This window comes from Oncorhynchus masou, chromosome 3 (assembly GCF_036934945.1).
Source record: "Oncorhynchus masou masou isolate Uvic2021 chromosome 3, UVic_Omas_1.1, whole genome shotgun sequence".
NCBI classification, from domain to species: Eukaryota; Metazoa; Chordata; class Actinopteri; order Salmoniformes; family Salmonidae; genus Oncorhynchus; species Oncorhynchus masou.
This window is the reverse complement of record NC_088214.1, coordinates 4,607,614-4,625,352: the sequence shown is the minus strand read 5'-3', so window position 1 is coordinate 4,625,352 and position 17,739 is coordinate 4,607,614. Positions and strand designations below refer to the sequence as shown.

General features: G+C 44.9%; 1 protein-coding gene across 1 annotated transcript in view; it reads left to right on the top strand.

The window, feature by feature from the left end:
* Nucleotides 1-17,739, top strand: part of LOC135509089 (collagen alpha-1(XI) chain-like) — a 189,211-nt gene that overhangs the window by 44,149 nt on the left and 127,323 nt on the right. Inside the window, 3 exon segments of the mRNA XM_064929414.1 lie at nucleotides 7,040-7,165; nucleotides 15,498-15,599; nucleotides 15,999-16,097. Of these exon segments, the coding sequence (XP_064785486.1) occupies nucleotides 7,040-7,165; nucleotides 15,498-15,599; nucleotides 15,999-16,097 (327 nt within the window).

The window sequence follows — 17,739 nt, the reverse complement described above, 5'->3', positions numbered from 1 at the left end:
TAGACTAGTAGACTTTGCAAGTTCTCTGTCATGTGGCCTCCGTGTCAGAGAGGGGAAATGGAGCACAGTTCCACGACAGGAATGCTTTCAGCTTTACAGACAAAGAAAACGTCTGTCGCCTAAACAGTTATATAGATATTACCAGATATCTTCTTTTCTTTATACTGGGATTCATAAACCTTTTATATAATTTCACAAACCATGGGCTGTTTTAATCTCATCCCGGGGTTGCTAATTATTGTTTTGATAAACAAACAACGTTGTTCAGTCACGTTAGCTAGCTAGCGAACAACCTGCTAACTTGACAATAGGTCTAGGTAACTTGCGATTATCAAATCAAATGTTATCGGTAATACATACACACGGTTAGCAGATGTTAATGCGAGTGCAGTGAAATGCTTGTGCTTGTAGTTCCAACAGTGCAGTAATAACTAACGAATAATCTAACAATTCCACAACAACTACCTAATACACACAAATCTAAAGGGGTTGAATGAGAATATGTACATATAAATATATGGATGAGCGATGGCCGAGGGGCATAGGCAAGATGCAGTAGATGGTATAAAATACAGTATATACACATGGGATATGAGTAATGTAAGATATGTAAACATTATTAACACACACACACACACACACACACACACACACACACACACACACATACACACACACACACACACACTGCTATTAAGGTTTACTGGTCAGGCCTGACGGGAGACTCCAGACAGATGGATCTCATTATGACAGATGTCATAAATTATTCTGCCAGTCCTCCTCCCCTATATCTGGATGTGCTTCCTCTCTGCTCTCTGGTGTGGTCTGCTCTGGTCTGACAATACTAGAGTTGCCTGGTCTGCTCTGGTCTGATAGTACTAGGGTACTATCACAAATGCACACGCACACACAAATGCACACGCACACACAAATGCACACGCACACACAAATGCACACGCAAACACAAATGCACATGCAAACACAACTGCACACGCACACACATGTGCACGGACGCATGCACACACACACAGACACACACACGCAAACACAAATGCACACGCACACACATGTGCACGGACGCATGCACACACACACACAGACACACACACGCAAACACAAATGCACACACACACAGACACACACACACACGCAAACACAAATGCACAGACACACACACGCACACACAAATGCACACACACACAGACACACACACGCAAACACAAATGCACAGACACAAATGCACAGACACACACACACACACAGTGGTGTAAAGTACTTAAATTAAAATACTTTAAAGTACTACTTAAGGTACTTCAATTAAAATACTTTAAAGTACTACTTAAGTAGTTTTTTGGGGTATCTGTAATTTACTATTTATATTGTTGACAACTTTAACTTTTACATTTACATTTAAGTCATTTAGCAGACGCTCTTATCCAGAGCGACTTACAAATTGGTGAATTCACCTTCTGACATCCAGACGGCCTCAGATACTTCACTAAAGTATATTAAGAAAATAATGTACTTTTTACTCCATATATTTTACCTGACACCCAAAAGTACTCATTACATTTTGAATGCTTGGCAGGACAGGAAAATGGTCTAATTCACATCTAACACACCTATCAAGAGAACATCTGTACTGCCTCTGATCTGGAGGACTCACTAAACAGAGAACATCCCTGGTCATCCCTACTGCCTCTGATCTGGAGGACTCACTAAACAGAGAACATCCCTGGTCATCCCTAATGCCTCTGATCTGTAGGACTCACTAAACAGAGAACATCCCTGGTCACCCCTACTGCCTCTGATCTGGAGGACTCACTAAACAGAGAACATCCCTGGTCATCCCTACTAGCCTCTGATCTGGAGGGCTCACTAAACAGAGAACATCCCTGGTCATCCCTACTAGCCTCTGATCTGGAGGACTCACTAAACAGAGAACATCCCTGGGCATCCTAATGCCTCTGATCTGTAGGACTCACTAAACAGAGAACATCCCTGGTCACCCCTACTGCCTCTGATCTGGAGGACTCACTAAACAGAGAACATCCCTGGTCATCCCTACTAGCCTCTGATCTGGAGGACTCACTAAACAGAGAACATCCCTGGTCATCCCTACTGCCTCTGATCTGGAGGGCTCACTAAACAGAGAACATCCCTGGTCACCCCTACTGCCTCTGATCTGGAGGACTCACTAAACAGAGAACATCCCTGGTCACCCCTACTGCCTCTGATCTGGAGGACTCACTAAACAGAGAACATCCCTGGTCACCCCTACTGCCTCTGATCTGGAGGACTCACTAAACAGAGAACATCCCTGGTCATCCCTACTAGCCTCTGATCTGGAGGACTCACTAAACAGAGAACATCCCTGGTCACCCCTACTAGCCTCTGATCTGGAGGACTCACTAAACAGAGAACATCCCTGGTCACCCCTACTAGCCTCTGATCTGGAGGACTCTCTAAACAGAGAACATCCCTGGTCATCCCTACTAGCCTCTGATCTGGAGGACTCACTAAACAGAGAACATCCCTGGTCATCCCTACTAGCCTCTGATCTGGAGGACTCACTAAACAGAGAACATCCCTGGTCATCCCTACTAGCCTCTGATCTGGAGGACTCACTAAACAGAGAACATCCCTGGTCATCACTACTGCCTCTGATCTGGAGGACTCACTAAACAGAGAACATCCCTGGTCATCCCTACTAGCCTCTGATCTGGAGGACTCACTAAACAGAAAACATCCCTGGTCACCCCTACTAGCCTCTGATCTGGAGGACTCACTAAACAAAAGCTTTGTTTCTAAATTATGTCTGAGTGTTGGAACATTCCCCTGGATATCTGTAAGTTTAAAAAATATCTATAATAATAATGCCGTCTGCGTTGTTTAATATAAGGAATTTGAAATTATTTTGATACTTAAGTATATTTTTGCAATTCCATTTTACTGTTGATACTTAAGTGTGTTTGAAACCAAATAATTGTTTTACTGAAATAAAATTCACTGGATGGCTTTTGCCTTTACAGGAGTCATTTTCTATTCAGGTATCTATGCTTTTACTTTACACACACACACTGCTAGCTAATTTTCTCCACAGAGAGAGAGAGAGAGAGAGAGATGGGGGGAAAAAGAGAGAGAGAGATGGGGGAAAAGAGAGAGAGAGATGGGGGAAAAGAGAGAGAGAGATGGGGGAAAAGAGAGAGAGAGAGAGAGGGGAAAGAGAGAGAGATGGGGGAAAGGAGAGAGAGATAGAGAGGGGAAAGAGAGAGAGAGATGGGGGAAAGGAGAGAGAGAGAGAGAGGGGAAAAGAGAGAGAGAGATGGGGGAAAGGAGAGAGAGAGAGAGAGAGAGAGAGAGAGAGAGAGAGGGAAAAGAGAGAGAGATGGGGGAAAAGAGAGAGAGAGATGGGGGAAAAGAGAGAGAGAGAGAGAGGGAAAAGAGAGAGAGAGATGGGGGAAAGAGAGAGAGAGAGAGAGGGAAAGAGAGAGAGAGATGGGGGAAAGGAGAGAGAGAGAGAGAGAGAGAGAGAGAGAGAGGGGAAAAGAGAGAGAGAGATGGGGGAAAGGAGAGAGAGATAGAGAGGGGAAAGAGAGATGGGGGAAAGGAGAGAGAGAGAGGGGGAAAGAGAGAGAGAGATGGGGGAAAGAGAGAGAGAGAGAGGGGGAAAGAGAGAGAGAGATGGGGGAAAGGAGAGAGAGAGAGGGAAAAGAGAGAGAGATGGGGGAAAGGAGAGAGAGAGAGAGAGAGAGAGAGGGGGGGAAAAGAGAGAGAGAGATGGGGGGAAAGAGAGAGAGAGAGAGAGGGGAAAGAGAGAGAGAGATGGGGGAAAGGAGAGAGAGAGAGAGAGAGAGAGGGAAAAGAGAGAGAGATGGGGGAAGGAGAGAGAGATAGAGAGGGAAAGAGAGAGAGAGATGGGGAAAGGAGAGAGAGAGAGAGAGGGGAAAAGAGAGAGAGAGAGATGGGGGGAAAGAGAGAGAGAGAGAGAGGGAAAGAGAGAGAGAGATGGGGGAAAGGAGAGAGAGAGAGAGAGAGAGAGAGAGAGAGAGAGAGAGAGAGAGAGAGAAAAAGAGAGAGAGATGGGGGAAAAGAGAGAGAGAGATGGGGGAAAAGAGAGAGAGAGAGAGGGGGAAAGAGAGAGAGAGATGGGGGAAAGGAGAGAGAGAGAGAGAGAGAGAGAGAGAGAGAGGGAAAAGAGAGAGATGGGGGAAAGGAGAGAGAGAGAGAGAGAGAGAGAGAGAGAGAGAAAAGAGAGAGAGAGATAGGGGGAAAAGAGAGAGAGAGATGGGGGGAAAAGAGAGAGAGAGAGAGAGGGGAAAGAGAGAGAGAGATGGGGGAAAGGAGAGAGAGAGAGAGAGAGAGAGAGAGAGGGGGAAAAGACAGAGAGAGATGGGGGAAAAGAGAGAGAGGGGAAAGAGAGAGAGAGAGAGAGAGAGGGGGGGAGAGGGAAAAGAGAGAGAGAGAGAGAGAGAGAGTGAGGTGAAAAGACAGAGAGAGATGGGGGAAAAGAGAGAGAGAGAGAGAGAGAGGGAAAGAGAGAGAGAGAGAGAGAGAGAGAGAGAGAGAGAGAGGGAGAGAGGGAAAAGAGAGAGAGAGAGAGGTAAAGAGAGAGTTCCTGGTTTAAACATTCCTTGGGATAAGATCATGCAGAAGACAAAGAGCCTTTGGCTGGGAGGGGGGAGTCAAGCGGAGGGAGGGAGGGGAATGGAGAAGTGGGGGATCTAATTTCCTTTTCCAAATGTTCATGAAAAACAGACGGCCTCAGATATTTCATAAGTACAGACTCTGGTTATTTATCTGTCACATTCTTCTACATCAGGAAGGCTGAGCCGCCTCCAAAATGCCACCCTACACCCTACATAGTGCAATACGTTTAGTATGGTTAGCATGGTCTTTTGGTCAAAAGTAATGCACTGTGTAGGGAATAGTGTTCCATTGGTACACAAGGTGAGAAATAGGACTCGCTGTCCATAACGGTTGGGTTGGGGGATGACTGTAGAACAGAAACACCCTGTGTGTGCGTGTGTGTGTGCGTGTGTGTGTGTGTGTGTGTGTGTGTGTGTGTGTGTGTGTCTGTCTGTCTGTCTGTCTGTCTGTCTGTCTGTCTGTCTGTCTGTCTGTCTGTCTTTGGACACTGTAGAGAAGCCAACCCACCACTGGATTGTCAGTCTGTAACAGATGCTGGCTGTCTATTGGTCAGGACGTTGTTGTTTCTTTGTCTGTCTGTCTGTCTGCCTGCCTGTCTGCCTGCCTCTATTATCAGGCATATAAATCTACATTGGTCTTCTGTTACACGTTTGTTTGATTTCCACTCTGTATAGAAACAACATTAGAACTGAACTGTATTCTGTTCTCAAATGTTCCTCTTGTCATGTGATCTGGCAGTGACAGTTAGAATCAGAATACTACAGTACATTACAGTGGGATGAGGTGAGATGAGATGTGGGGAGAGAGGTGAGGTGAGGGGTGAGGTGAGATAAGGTGTGGGGTGGAGTGTGGGGTGAGATGAGGTGTGGGGTGAGGGGTGTGGGTGAGATGAGGTGAGATGTGGGGTGAGGTGAGGTATGGGGTGAGATGTATTGGGTGGTGTGGTGAGGTGAGATGTGGGGTGTGGGGTGAGCTGAGGTGAGATGTATTGGGTGGTGTGGTGAGGTGAGGTATGGGGTGAGATGTATTGGGTGGTGTGGTGAGGTAAGGTGAGATGTGGGGTGAGGGGTGGTGAGGTGAGGTGTATTGGGTGGTGTGGTGAGGTATGGGGTGAGATGTATTGGGTGGTATGGTGAGGTGAGGTATGGGGTGAGATGTATTGGGTGGTGTGGGTGAGGTGAGGTGAGATGAGATGTGAGGTGAGGTGAGATGTGGGGTGTGGGGTGAGGTGAGATGTATTGGGTGGTATGGTGAGGTGAGGTATGGGGTGAGATGTATTGGGTGGTGTGGGTGAGGTGAGGTGAGATGAGATGTGAGGTGAGGTGAGATGTGGGGTGTGGGGTGAGGTGAGGTGTATTGGGTGGTGTGGTGAGGTATGGGGTGAGATGTATTGGGTGGTGTGGTGAGGTGAGGTATAGGAGGAGATGTATTGGGTGGTGGGGTGAGGTGAGGTATGGGGTGAGATGTTTTGGGTGGTGTGGTGAGGTATGGGGTGAGATGTATTGGGTGGTGTGGTGAGGTGAGGTATGGGGTGAGATGTATTGGGTGATGGGGTGAGATGTATTGTGTGGTGGGGTGAGGTGAGGTATGGGGTGAGATGTATTGTGTGGTGTGGTGAGGTGAGGTATGGGGTGAGATGTTTTGGGTGGTGTGGTGAGGTATGGGGTGAGATGTATTGGGTGGTGTGGTGAGGTGAGGTATGGGGTGAGATGTATTGGGTGGTGTGGTGAGGTGAGGTATGGGGTGAGATGTATTGGGTGGTGGGGTGAGATGTATTGGGTGGTGTGGTGAGGTGAGGTATGGGGTGAGATGTTTTGGGTGGTGTGGTGAGGTATGGGGTGAGATGTATTGGGTGGTGTGGTGAGGTGAGGTATGGGGTGAGATGTATTGGGTGGTGTGGTGAGGTGAGGTATGGGGTGAGATGTATTGTGTGTGGGGTGAGGTGAGGTATGGGGTGAGATGTATTGGGTGGTGGGGTAAGATGTATTGGGTGGTGTGGTGAGGTGAGGTATGGGGTGAGATGTATTGGGTGGTGTGGTGAGGTGAGGTATGGGGTGAGGTGTATTTGTAATCTTCTCTCGTGAAGAAACAGCCCTGCCAGAGACTTGTAACCCCAAATGTCGCCCTCGGACCTAGAGAAGAGCCTTTTTTCCCTAATGTTTGAGGTACTGGGGTTGGTGAAAACCTATATCCAATACCCAGCGCCGACACTGACAAGCTCTCTCCTCCTGGAGGTGTTGGAGGACCGTATTATATCTCTTTATCTGTCTCTGATTCAGAGGGGTTAAATGCATTCAGTTGTACGACTGACAACGCGTCCCCCTTTGTGTCACTCATCTTGTCTTTGTGAGTTGTGAGATCGGTTTTGACGTCTTCTCTCTTCCGACAGGGTGACATCCAGCAGCTGCTGATTGTGGCCGACCCGCGGGCAGCGTACGACTACTGTGAACACTACAGCCCCGACTGTGAAACGCCTCACCAGGAGCAGCCACAGGCACAGGAACCAGAGGATGAGGTATGGAGGGAGGGAGGCAGGGAGGGAGGGAGGGAGGGAGGGAGGGAGGGAGGGAGGGAGGGAGGGAGGGAGAGAGAGAGAGAGAGAGGGGAGGGAGGGAGGGAGAGAGGGAGAGAGAGAGAGAGGGAGGGAGGGAGGGAGGGAGGGTGGGAGGGAGGGGTTAGAAGAGAGGGAGAGGGAGGATAGGAGAGAGGGAGGGGGAGAGGGAGAGGAGTTGGAGAGAGGGAGGGGAGGGGAGGGGGAGAGGGAGAGGAGATGGAGAGAGGGAGGGGAGGGAGAGAGGGGGAGGGAGGGAGGGAGGGAGGGAGGGAGGGAGGGAGGGAGGGAGGGAGGGAGGGAGGGAGGGGGGGATAGAAGAGAGGGAGGGGGAGAGGGAGAGGAGATGGAGAGAGGGAGGGAGGGGAGGGAGGGGGAGGGGAGAGGAGATGGAGAGAGGGAGGGGAGGGAGAGAGGGGGAGAGAGAGAGGGAGGGAGGGAGGGAGGGAGGGAGGGGGAGGGAGGGAGGGAGGGAGGGAGGGAGGGAGGGAGGGAGGGAGGGAGGGAGGGAGGGAGGGATAGAAGAGAGAGAGAGAGGGGAGGATAGGAGAGAGGGAGGGGGAGAGGAGAGGAGATGGAGAGAGGGAGGGGAGGGGAGGGGGAGAGGGAGAGGAGATGGAGAGAGGGAGGGGAGGGGAGGGGGAGAGAGAGGAAGAGAGAGAGGATAGGAGAGAGAGAGAGGATAGGAGAGAGGAAGAGGGAGGATATGAGAGAGGGAGAGAGAGAGAGAGCGAGAAGGAAGGAAGGAAGGAAGGAAGGGAGGGAGGAAGGAAGGAAGGAAGGAAGGAAGGAAGGAAGGAAGGAAGGAAGGAAGGGAAAGTGAGGGAGAGGTAGAGGGAGAGGGAGAGGGAGAGGGAGAGGGAGAGGGAGAGGGAGAGGGAGAGGGAGGATAGGAGAGAGGGAGGGAGAGAGGGAGAGGAGATGGAGAGATAGAGGGAGGATAGGAGAGAGGGAGAGGGAGAGAGAGAGTGAGGAAGAGGTGAAGGATGAAGGCCATCTGGTAAACACCTCACCAGGAGGAAAAGGTCAGTATATGGGTGAGTGAAGCATGAAAGCAGGAGGGATGGTAGTGCGGGAGATAGTGTGGGGGTTTTGTGTTCAGGTAATGTAAGCTGGATACTTCTATAAAATGTTTGTTGTCCATGAAAGAGTATCTTTAAATCCTCCTCGTTTGAAGACATATTACCCAGTAATTTATAGACTTGAACAGTGTGAGTTAATCCCACTGCATCCTGACAACGAGTTGTATCTCAAAGCCTACCTCTGTGCATCATCTATTTTGACCTATTTCTTCTCTGTCATATTTCAAGATGAACACTGATGCTTTTATCATCGTTGTCTAATTTTTGTTTTATGCCAACTGGCTCCAACTCCATGTAAAATCCCCAACTGGCTCCAACTCCATGTAAAATCCCAAACTCCATGTAAATCCCCAACTAGCTCCAACTCCATGTACAATCCCCAACTGGCTCCAACTCCATGTAAAATCTCCCAAGCCATCCGCAACCATCCACTCTGCAAAGCTTCATTCTTCAACCAAATCCACACACTCAAAATATAATGATGTCAAGGCTTCTCTCCAAATTGCACCCTAATTCCCTTACATAGTGCACTACTTTGACCAGAGCTCAGTGTGCCCTTGTCAAAAGAGGTGCACTATGTAGTGAATAGGCTGACATTTTGGGAAGCAGAATATGTAGTGTGATATTCAGATATCATCCTGATGGAAAACGCTGACATTTTCCTATTCCACTATATGAGCTCACACTAGAAACTTTCCTCTCTTTTTCTGCCACAAAATGTGATCCTCCACTTTGGTGTGTGTGTGTGTGTGTGTGTGTGTGTGTGTGTGTGTGTGTGTGTGTGTGTGTGTGTGTGTGTGTGAGAGAGAGAGGTCTCAGTGATTTATACCTATAATGACCGCACCAGGTTCAGGAGTCTTGGAGCTTAGCTCTCCTTCCCTGGGATCACACACACACACACACACACACACACACACACACACACACACACACACACACACACACACACACACACACACACACACACACACACACACACACACACCACATCCTGGGAAATGTAAGCATTATATGTCCAATACCTGGAAAACCAACTACTGCTACTTGACGCCCTGTCGAATACCTGGAAAACCAGCTACTTCTACTTGACGCCCTGTCCAGTACCTGGAAAACCAACTACTAGACGCCCTGTCCAACACCTGGAAAACCAACTACTGCTACTTGACGCCCTGTCCAATACCTGGAAAACCAACTACTGGACACCCTGTCCAATACCTGGAAAACCAACTACTGCTACTTGACGCCCTGTCCAATACCTGGAAAACCAACTACTGCTACTTGACGCCCTGTCCAATACCTGGAAAACCAACTACTGGACACCCTGTCCAATACCTGGAAAACCAACTACTGCTACGTGACCCCCTGTCCAATACCTGGAAAGCAAACTACTGCTACTAGACGTCCTGTCCAATACCTGGAAAACCAACTACTGCTACTAGACGCCCTGTCCAATACCTGGAAAACCAACTACTGCTACTTGACGCCCTGTCCAATACCTGGAAAACCAACTACTGCTACTTGACGCCCTGTCCAATACCTGGAAAACCAACTACTGCTACTTGACGCCCTGTCCAATACCTGGAAAACCAACTACTGCTACTAGATGCCCTGTCCAGTACCTGGAAAACCAACTACTGCTACTTGACGCCCTGTCCAATACCTGGAAAACCAACTACTGCTACTTGACACCCTGTCCAATACCTGGAAAACCAACTTCTGCTACTGGACGCCCTGTCCAATACCTGGAAATCCAACTACTGGACGCCCTGTCCAATACCTGGAAAACCAACTACTGCTACTTGACGCCCTGTCCAATACCTGGAAAACCAACTACTGGACACCCTGTCCAATACCTGGAAAACCAACTACTGCTACTTGACCCCCTGTCCAATACCTGGAAAGCAAACTACTGCTACTAGACGTCCTGTCCAATACCTGGAAAACCAACTACTGCTACTAGACGCCCTGTCCAATACCTGGAAAACCAACTACTGCTACTTGACGCCCTGTCCAATACCTGGAAAACCAACTACTGCTACTTGACGCCCTGTCCAATACCTGGAAAACCAACTACTGCTACTTGACGCCCTGTCCAATACCTGGAAAACCAACTACTGCTACTAGATGCCCTGTCCAGTACCTGGAAAACCAACTACTGCTACTTGACGCCCTGTCCAATACCTGGAAAACCAACTACTGCTACTTGACACCCTGTCCAATACCTGGAAAACCAACTTCTGCTACTGGACGCCCTGTCCAATACCTGGAAATCCAACTACTGGACGCCCTGTCCAATACCTGGAAAACCAACTACTGCTACTTGACGCCCTCTCCAATACCTGGAAACCAACTACGGCTACTAGACGCCCTGTCCAATACCTGGAAAACCAACTACTGCGACTGGACGCCCTTTCCAATACCTGGAAAACCAACTACTGCTACTGGACACCCTGTCCAATACCTGGAAAACCAACTACTGGACGCCCTGTCCAATACCTGGAAAACCAACTACTGCTACTTGACGCCCTGTCCAATACCTGGAAAACCAACTACTGCTACTGGACGCCCTGTCCAATACCTGGAAAACCAACTACTGCTGCTAGGAGTTGTAACGTCGCTGTCTCTATTCTGGTCACAGATCTATTCCTGTAGATGTATAACAAACTGTCTAGCCCATCAAGCCTGGTCCCAAGCTGTTCAACAACACTAATTAGAAAATAGATAGCATTAAAAGACAAGTGAGATGATAGAGACACGTTATAGGTAGGCCACTTCTAGATTATACAAATATAAAAATCAATAGTTATTATTATATTATTAGCCAATCAGGTGTTTCAGGTCTGTTGATCAGATGACCTTAGGAAAGGAACAAGGTTTGGCGGGTTGAAAGGATGGAGGGATGAAGGGATTGAGGAACATAAAGGTCACAGGGGGTTCAATGTTTATAGAATGACTTTGACCCTGACCATTACCAGAAATACCCTGACCATCCACCCACCCCATGATGCTTTGCAACACCCAGACACACGCCTGGAGACAGAGACACATGCAACAGCGGAGAGGCAGGAAGGAGAAGAGGGATGGAGGGAGAGGCGGAGTCTGTTATGAGCACACAATATTTATCTCTTTCATCAAACTCTCTGGCCTGTGGTGGTGAATTCTTCAGGCTTGGTCAGGCTCTCCAACTTCATAAATATAATATCTCCGTTTCCGCTCTCTCTCTCTTCTTTTTCTCTCTCTCTCTCATATCTGTCTCATATTTCTCTCTCTCTCTCGTCCTTGTCCAGGGAAACCCAAGGCAGTCAGCCAGCCCATCGTGCCTTCGGTCTTATATTATTTTTGATGAGTTCATCAGTTGAACTGGGACTAGTATGAATCTGTCTCTTCTGATAGAGATAGAGTATCAGCCTCTGTTTTGACTGGACACCAGTTGTTTGAATGGCACCCTACGGGCCCTGGTCAAAAAAAAGAAGTGCACTATGTAGGGAATATGATTTCATTTGGGATGCACAACTTAGCCTGTCAACTTTCATCTGCCTTCTGTCTGTTTGTTTTTTTTGACTGGACCAAATCTTTTTATTCAGGGAGGGGAAAAAGTTGAAGAATCGTTATTTCTCAATGACAGACGTTATGTTTGTTTTTTTAAATGTCTTTCAAAATGTTTACAGGCTGTTTCCCGTAACTGTGACTTAACTGAAGCCCTGTATCTTCTTTTGGAGTTGTAATTACATCCCCTGCTATCTTTAGGTTGCCCATAAGGTTTCACCTATAAACACACAGGCGCTTTCATTTTTAACTATTTTTGTTACCAGGCGTTTCCCAGACATGCCACTATGCAAATGTTATACCATTAACATGTAATCCATATAGCTATTTAAAATATATATATATATATATATTGAAAAGTAAGTTAAAAAAATACATTTTAAAAAGTGTGTTTTATTCTCACACACTCATACGCTCTGCCTGTAATACAATTAACAGACATCGAGCCCTATTCCTACATATACATGTTAGTCATTCAGCAGATGCTCTTATCCTGAGCAATTTACAGTTAGTGCATTCATCTTAAGATGACTAGGTGGGACAACCACATATCACAGGGATAGAAAGTGCATTTTACCTCAATATCGTAGCTATTAGTAGAGTCATAGCTAGGGGCGGGTCAAGTCCTGGTTAAGGGCTGTGGGGGTCGGTAGAGTCATAGCTAGGGGGGGGTCAAGTCCTGGGTAAGGGCTGTGGGGGTCGGTAGAGTCATAGCTAGGGGGGTCAAGTCCTGGGTAAGGGCTGTGGGGGTCGGTAGAGTCATAGCTAGAAGGGGGTGGGGGGGTCAAGTCCTGGTTAAGGGCTGTGGGGGTCGGTAGAGTCATAGCTAGGGGGTGGGGGGGTCAAGTCCTGGTTAAGGGCTGTGGGGGTCGGTAGAGTCATAGCTAGGGGGGGGGGGTCAAGTCCTGGGTAAGGGCTGTGGGGGTCGGTAGAGTCATAGCTAGAAGGGGGTGGGGGGTCAAGTCCTGGTTAAGGGCTGTGGGGGTCGGTAGAGTCATAGCTAGGGGGTGGGGGGTCAAGTCCTGGTTAAGGGCTGTGGGGGTCGGTAGAGTCATAGCTAGGGGGTGGGGGGTCAAGTCCTGGTTAAGGGCTGTGGGGGTCGGTAGAGTCATAGCTAGGGGTGGGGGTGGGGGGTCAAGTGCAAGTGCTGGTTAACGCGTCTCGTTCCTATATATATATATATATATATATATATATATATATATATATATATATATATATATATATATATATTTATATACCTTGTGATGATGCTGGAGGAAACAGGTACAAAACTATCTATATCCACAGTCAAATGAGTCCTATATGTACATAACCTGAATGGCCACTCAGCAAGGAAGAAGCCACTGCTTCAAAACCACCATAAAAAAAGCCAGACTACGGTTTGCATCTGCACATGGGTACAAATATCATACTTTTTGGAGAAATGTCCTCTGGTCTGATGAAACAAAAATAGAATTGTTTGGCCATAATGACCATCGTTATGTTTGGAGGAAAAAGGGGGATGCTTGCAAGCCGAAGAACACCATCCCAACCATGAAGAACAGGGATGGCAGCATCATGTTGTGGGGGTGCTTTGCTGCAGGAGGGACTGGTGCACTTCACAAAATAGATGGCATCATGAGGTAGGAAAATGATGTGGACATATTGATATAACATCTCAAGACATCAGTCAGGAAGTTAAAGCTTGGCCGCAAATGGGTGTTCCAAATGGACAATGACCCCAAGCATACTTCCAAAGTAAGATGGCAAAATGGCTTAAGGACAACAAAGTCAAGGTATTGGAGTGGCCATCACAAAGCCCTGACCTCAATCCTATAGAAAACGTGTGTGCAGAACTGAAAAGGCATGTGCGAGCAAGGAGGCCTACAAACCTGACTCAGTTACACCAGCTCTGTCAGGAGGAATGGGCCAACATTCACCCAACTTATTGTGGGAAGCTTGTGGAAGGCTACCTGAAACGTTTGATCCAAGTTAAACAATTTAAAGGCAATGCTACCAAATACTAATTGAGTGTATGTAAACTTCTGACACACTGGGAATGTGATGAAATAAATGAAAGCTGAAATAAAACATTCTCATCATATATATATATATATATATATAACCCCCCCCCCCCCCCCAATATTACATTACTGTACTTTCCAACAGCATGATGCGGTAGGGGCAAGGAGGTTAATAATGTACTATAGAGGGTATAGTACTATAGAGGGTATAGTACTATAGAGGGTATAGTACTATAGAGGGTATAGTACTATAGAGGGTATAGTACTATAGAGGATATAGTACTGTAGAGGATATAGTACTATAGAGGGTATAGTACTTTAGAAGATATAGTACTATAGAGGATGTAGTACTATAGAGGATATAGTACTGTAGAGGATATAGTACTATAGAGGGTATAGTACTATAGAGGATATAGTACTGTAGAGGATATAGTACTATAGAGGATATAGTACTATAGAGGATATAGTACTATAGAGGATATAGTACTATAGAGGGTCTAGTACTATAGAGGATATAGTACTATAGAGGATATAGTACTGTAGAGGATATAGTACTATAGAGGATATAGTACTGTAGAGGGTATAGTACTATAGAGGGTATAGTACTATAGAGGGTATAGTACTATAGAGGGTATAGTACTATAGAGGATATAGTACTGTAGAGGATATAGTACTATAGAGGATATAGTACTATAGAGGGTATAGTACTATAGAGGATATAGTACTATAGAGGGTCTAGTACTATAGAGGATATAGTACTATAGAGGATATAGTACTGTAGAGGATATAGTACTATAGAGGATATAGTACTGTAGAGGGTATAGTACTATAGAGGGTATAGTACTATAGAGGGTATAGTACTATAGAGGATATAGTACTTTAGAAGATATAGTACTATAGAGGATGTAGTACTATAGAGGGTATAGTACAATAGAGGGTATAGTACTATAGAGGATATAGTACTATAGAGTACTATAGAGGATATAGTACTATAGAGGGTATAGTACTATAGAGGTTATAGTACTATAGAGGATATAGTACTTTAGAAGATATAGTACTATAGAGGATGTAGTACTATAGAGGATGTATCACACCTGCTCCCGCTCTTTCCCAAATTGTCGCTCGAGTGCGCCAGGTTCCTCGACATTACGCACACCTGCCATCTACATTACACACACCCGACCCCCTGTCACGCGCATCAGCGAATTTTGGACTCACCTGGACTCAATCACCTCTGTCATTACCTCCCCCTATATCTGTCTGATTCCACACCCTGTTCCCCCTCTTCTGCATTGATTTGCCATATGTCCTTGTTTACCCGTGACGCTGGTCCTGTCCTGTTAGCTGTTACTTCATTGAATGTTCAACTCCCCCGTACCTGCTTCTCCATCCCCAGCGTCAGTCCTCTTACAGTATGACATTTTGATATTTCAACTAAACTCAATCTTTGATTTTTTGTTTGAGTCAGAGAGCATAGTTGTTTGGGAACTGTCTGAAAAACATTACTCATCTCAGTCAAAGCCATGTACATATGAAGAATGTGACATATCATAGTATCCTGTTTTTTTTATGTATTGAAAAAAAAAAAAGGAATAGCGTATTTGTATGTGTGTAGTAACTGGGTTTACCTGTCTGGTTGCCCGTCCCTTCTCTCCCGTCCAGTACAATTCATACGACCTGGAGTACAGTGAGGTCTATGACTACAGTGAAGGAGGAGTGGCCACTGAAACTGCCCCAACCGAAGGAGCCAAACCTGCACCTGAGGTAAAAACACGCCCCTACAAAAGGGGACAATGAGGCGATTTATGTCTAGTCTTATATCTAAATAAATACTAAATAATCAAAAAAAAAAAAACGTTTTTAAAAAGAATAGAACACAAAGCGATAACTGGCTCAGGCCACAGTGTACTGTGCATTAGTTTGGTCCACGAGAAAGTCATAATATCTGAATATGTTCGCTTTACATAGAGGGTAATTACTAAGTAACTAACGGTATTACAAAATGGTTGGAAGACATCGATGTGTCTCTGAGGTGAGTATAGATGTTTCATTTCTCATGTTGATGCTGTCGTGATTGTTTATGAGTCGTTCATCATCCCAGTATTTTTTATTTTTTTTTAACCTTTTCCTTCTTCTTTCTTGTGTTTTATCGTGAATGTACAGGCAGTTGCTGTGGATGGAGAATACACAGCCTACAACTACGGCGCGGTGGACAGCGTTCAACCGGCTGAGAACCCTACAGACTCAACCGCTCCAATCCTGGTACATACCTCTTCATGTTTAATGACACTTTTATCACCTAAATGTTAGGTTATTCACTAAATGTTAGGCTATTTACTAAATGTTAGGTCATTCACTAAATGTGTGTTTATTTACTAAATGTTAGGTTATTCACTAAATGTTAGGCTATTTACTAAATGTTAGGTCATTCACTAAATGTGTGTTTATTTACTAAATGTTAGGTTATTCACTAAATGTTAGGTTATTTACTAAATGTTCGGTCATTCACTAAATGTGTGTTTATTTACTAAATGTTAGGTCATTTACTAAATGTTAGGTCATTCACTAAATGTGTGTTTATTTACTAAATGTTAGGTCATTCACTAAATGTTAGGTTATTCACTAAATGTGTGGTAATTCACTAAATGTGTGGTTATTCACTAAATGTTAGGTCATTCACTAAATGTTAGGTTATTCACGAAATGTTAGGTCATTCACTAAATGTGTGGTTATTCACTAAATGTTAGGTTATTCACTAAATGTTAGGTCATTCACTAAATGTTAGTTTATTCACTAAATGTTAGGTTATTCACTAAATGTTAGGTTATTCACTAAATGTTAGGTTATTCACTAAATGTTAGGTCATTCACTAAATGTTAGGTTATTCACTAAATGTGTGGTTATTCACTAAATGTTAGGTTATTCACTAAATGTTAGGTTATTCACTAAATGTTAGGTTATTCACTAAATGTTAGGTTATTCACTAAATGTTAGGTTATTTACTAAATGTTAGGTTATTCACTAAATGTTAGGTTATTCACTAAATGTTAGGTTATTCACTAAATGTTAGGTTATTCACTAAATGTTAGGTTATTCACTAAATGTTAGGTTATTCACTAAATGTTAGGTTATTCACTAAATGTTAGGTTATTCACTAAATGTTAGGTTATTCACTAAATGTTAGGTTATTCACTAAATGTGTGGTTATTCTCTAAATGTGTGGTTATTCTCTAAATGTGTGGTTATTCACTAAATGTATATTCATTCACTAAACTACAGAGTTTATCTCAGTTGTCTGTGTCCCAAATCCTATATTCCGTATGTAGTGCACTACTTGTGACCCGAGCCTGTGGTTCTTATCATCAGTAGTGCACTATCTAGGGAACTGGGTGCCTATAAGACACAGGCCATGTCTTTCTCTAGAGGAGGATGGACTTCCTGGTCCCATCGAAGTAAAAAACAATGATCCAAAATGGCGGAAGAATTTGATGTGGGATTATTCCAACAGATAACATCGACGTTACATAGGGGGGTTTGATGTATGTGGCATCTGAAATGCCAGAACGCTCGCCAATAACACATGATTTTTTGTTTTTTTTGTTTAAGAAGTTAGACTTAAAACGCTTGTAAAAGCAGCTCAGTGCCAAAAACAAACAAACAGGTTGTCCTTACGCGGAAACTTGGATGGTCTTTTTTTCTTGGAGACACAAATAACCCTGTGTGGCCTTTTTAAACTGTTTATTATTATTAAGATTATTATTTATTATTATTATTAGGATTATTATTTATTATTATTAAGATTATTATTTATTATTAAGATTATTATTTATTATTATTATTAAGATTATTATTTATTATTAAGATTATTATTTATTATTATTATTAAGATTATTATTTATTATTA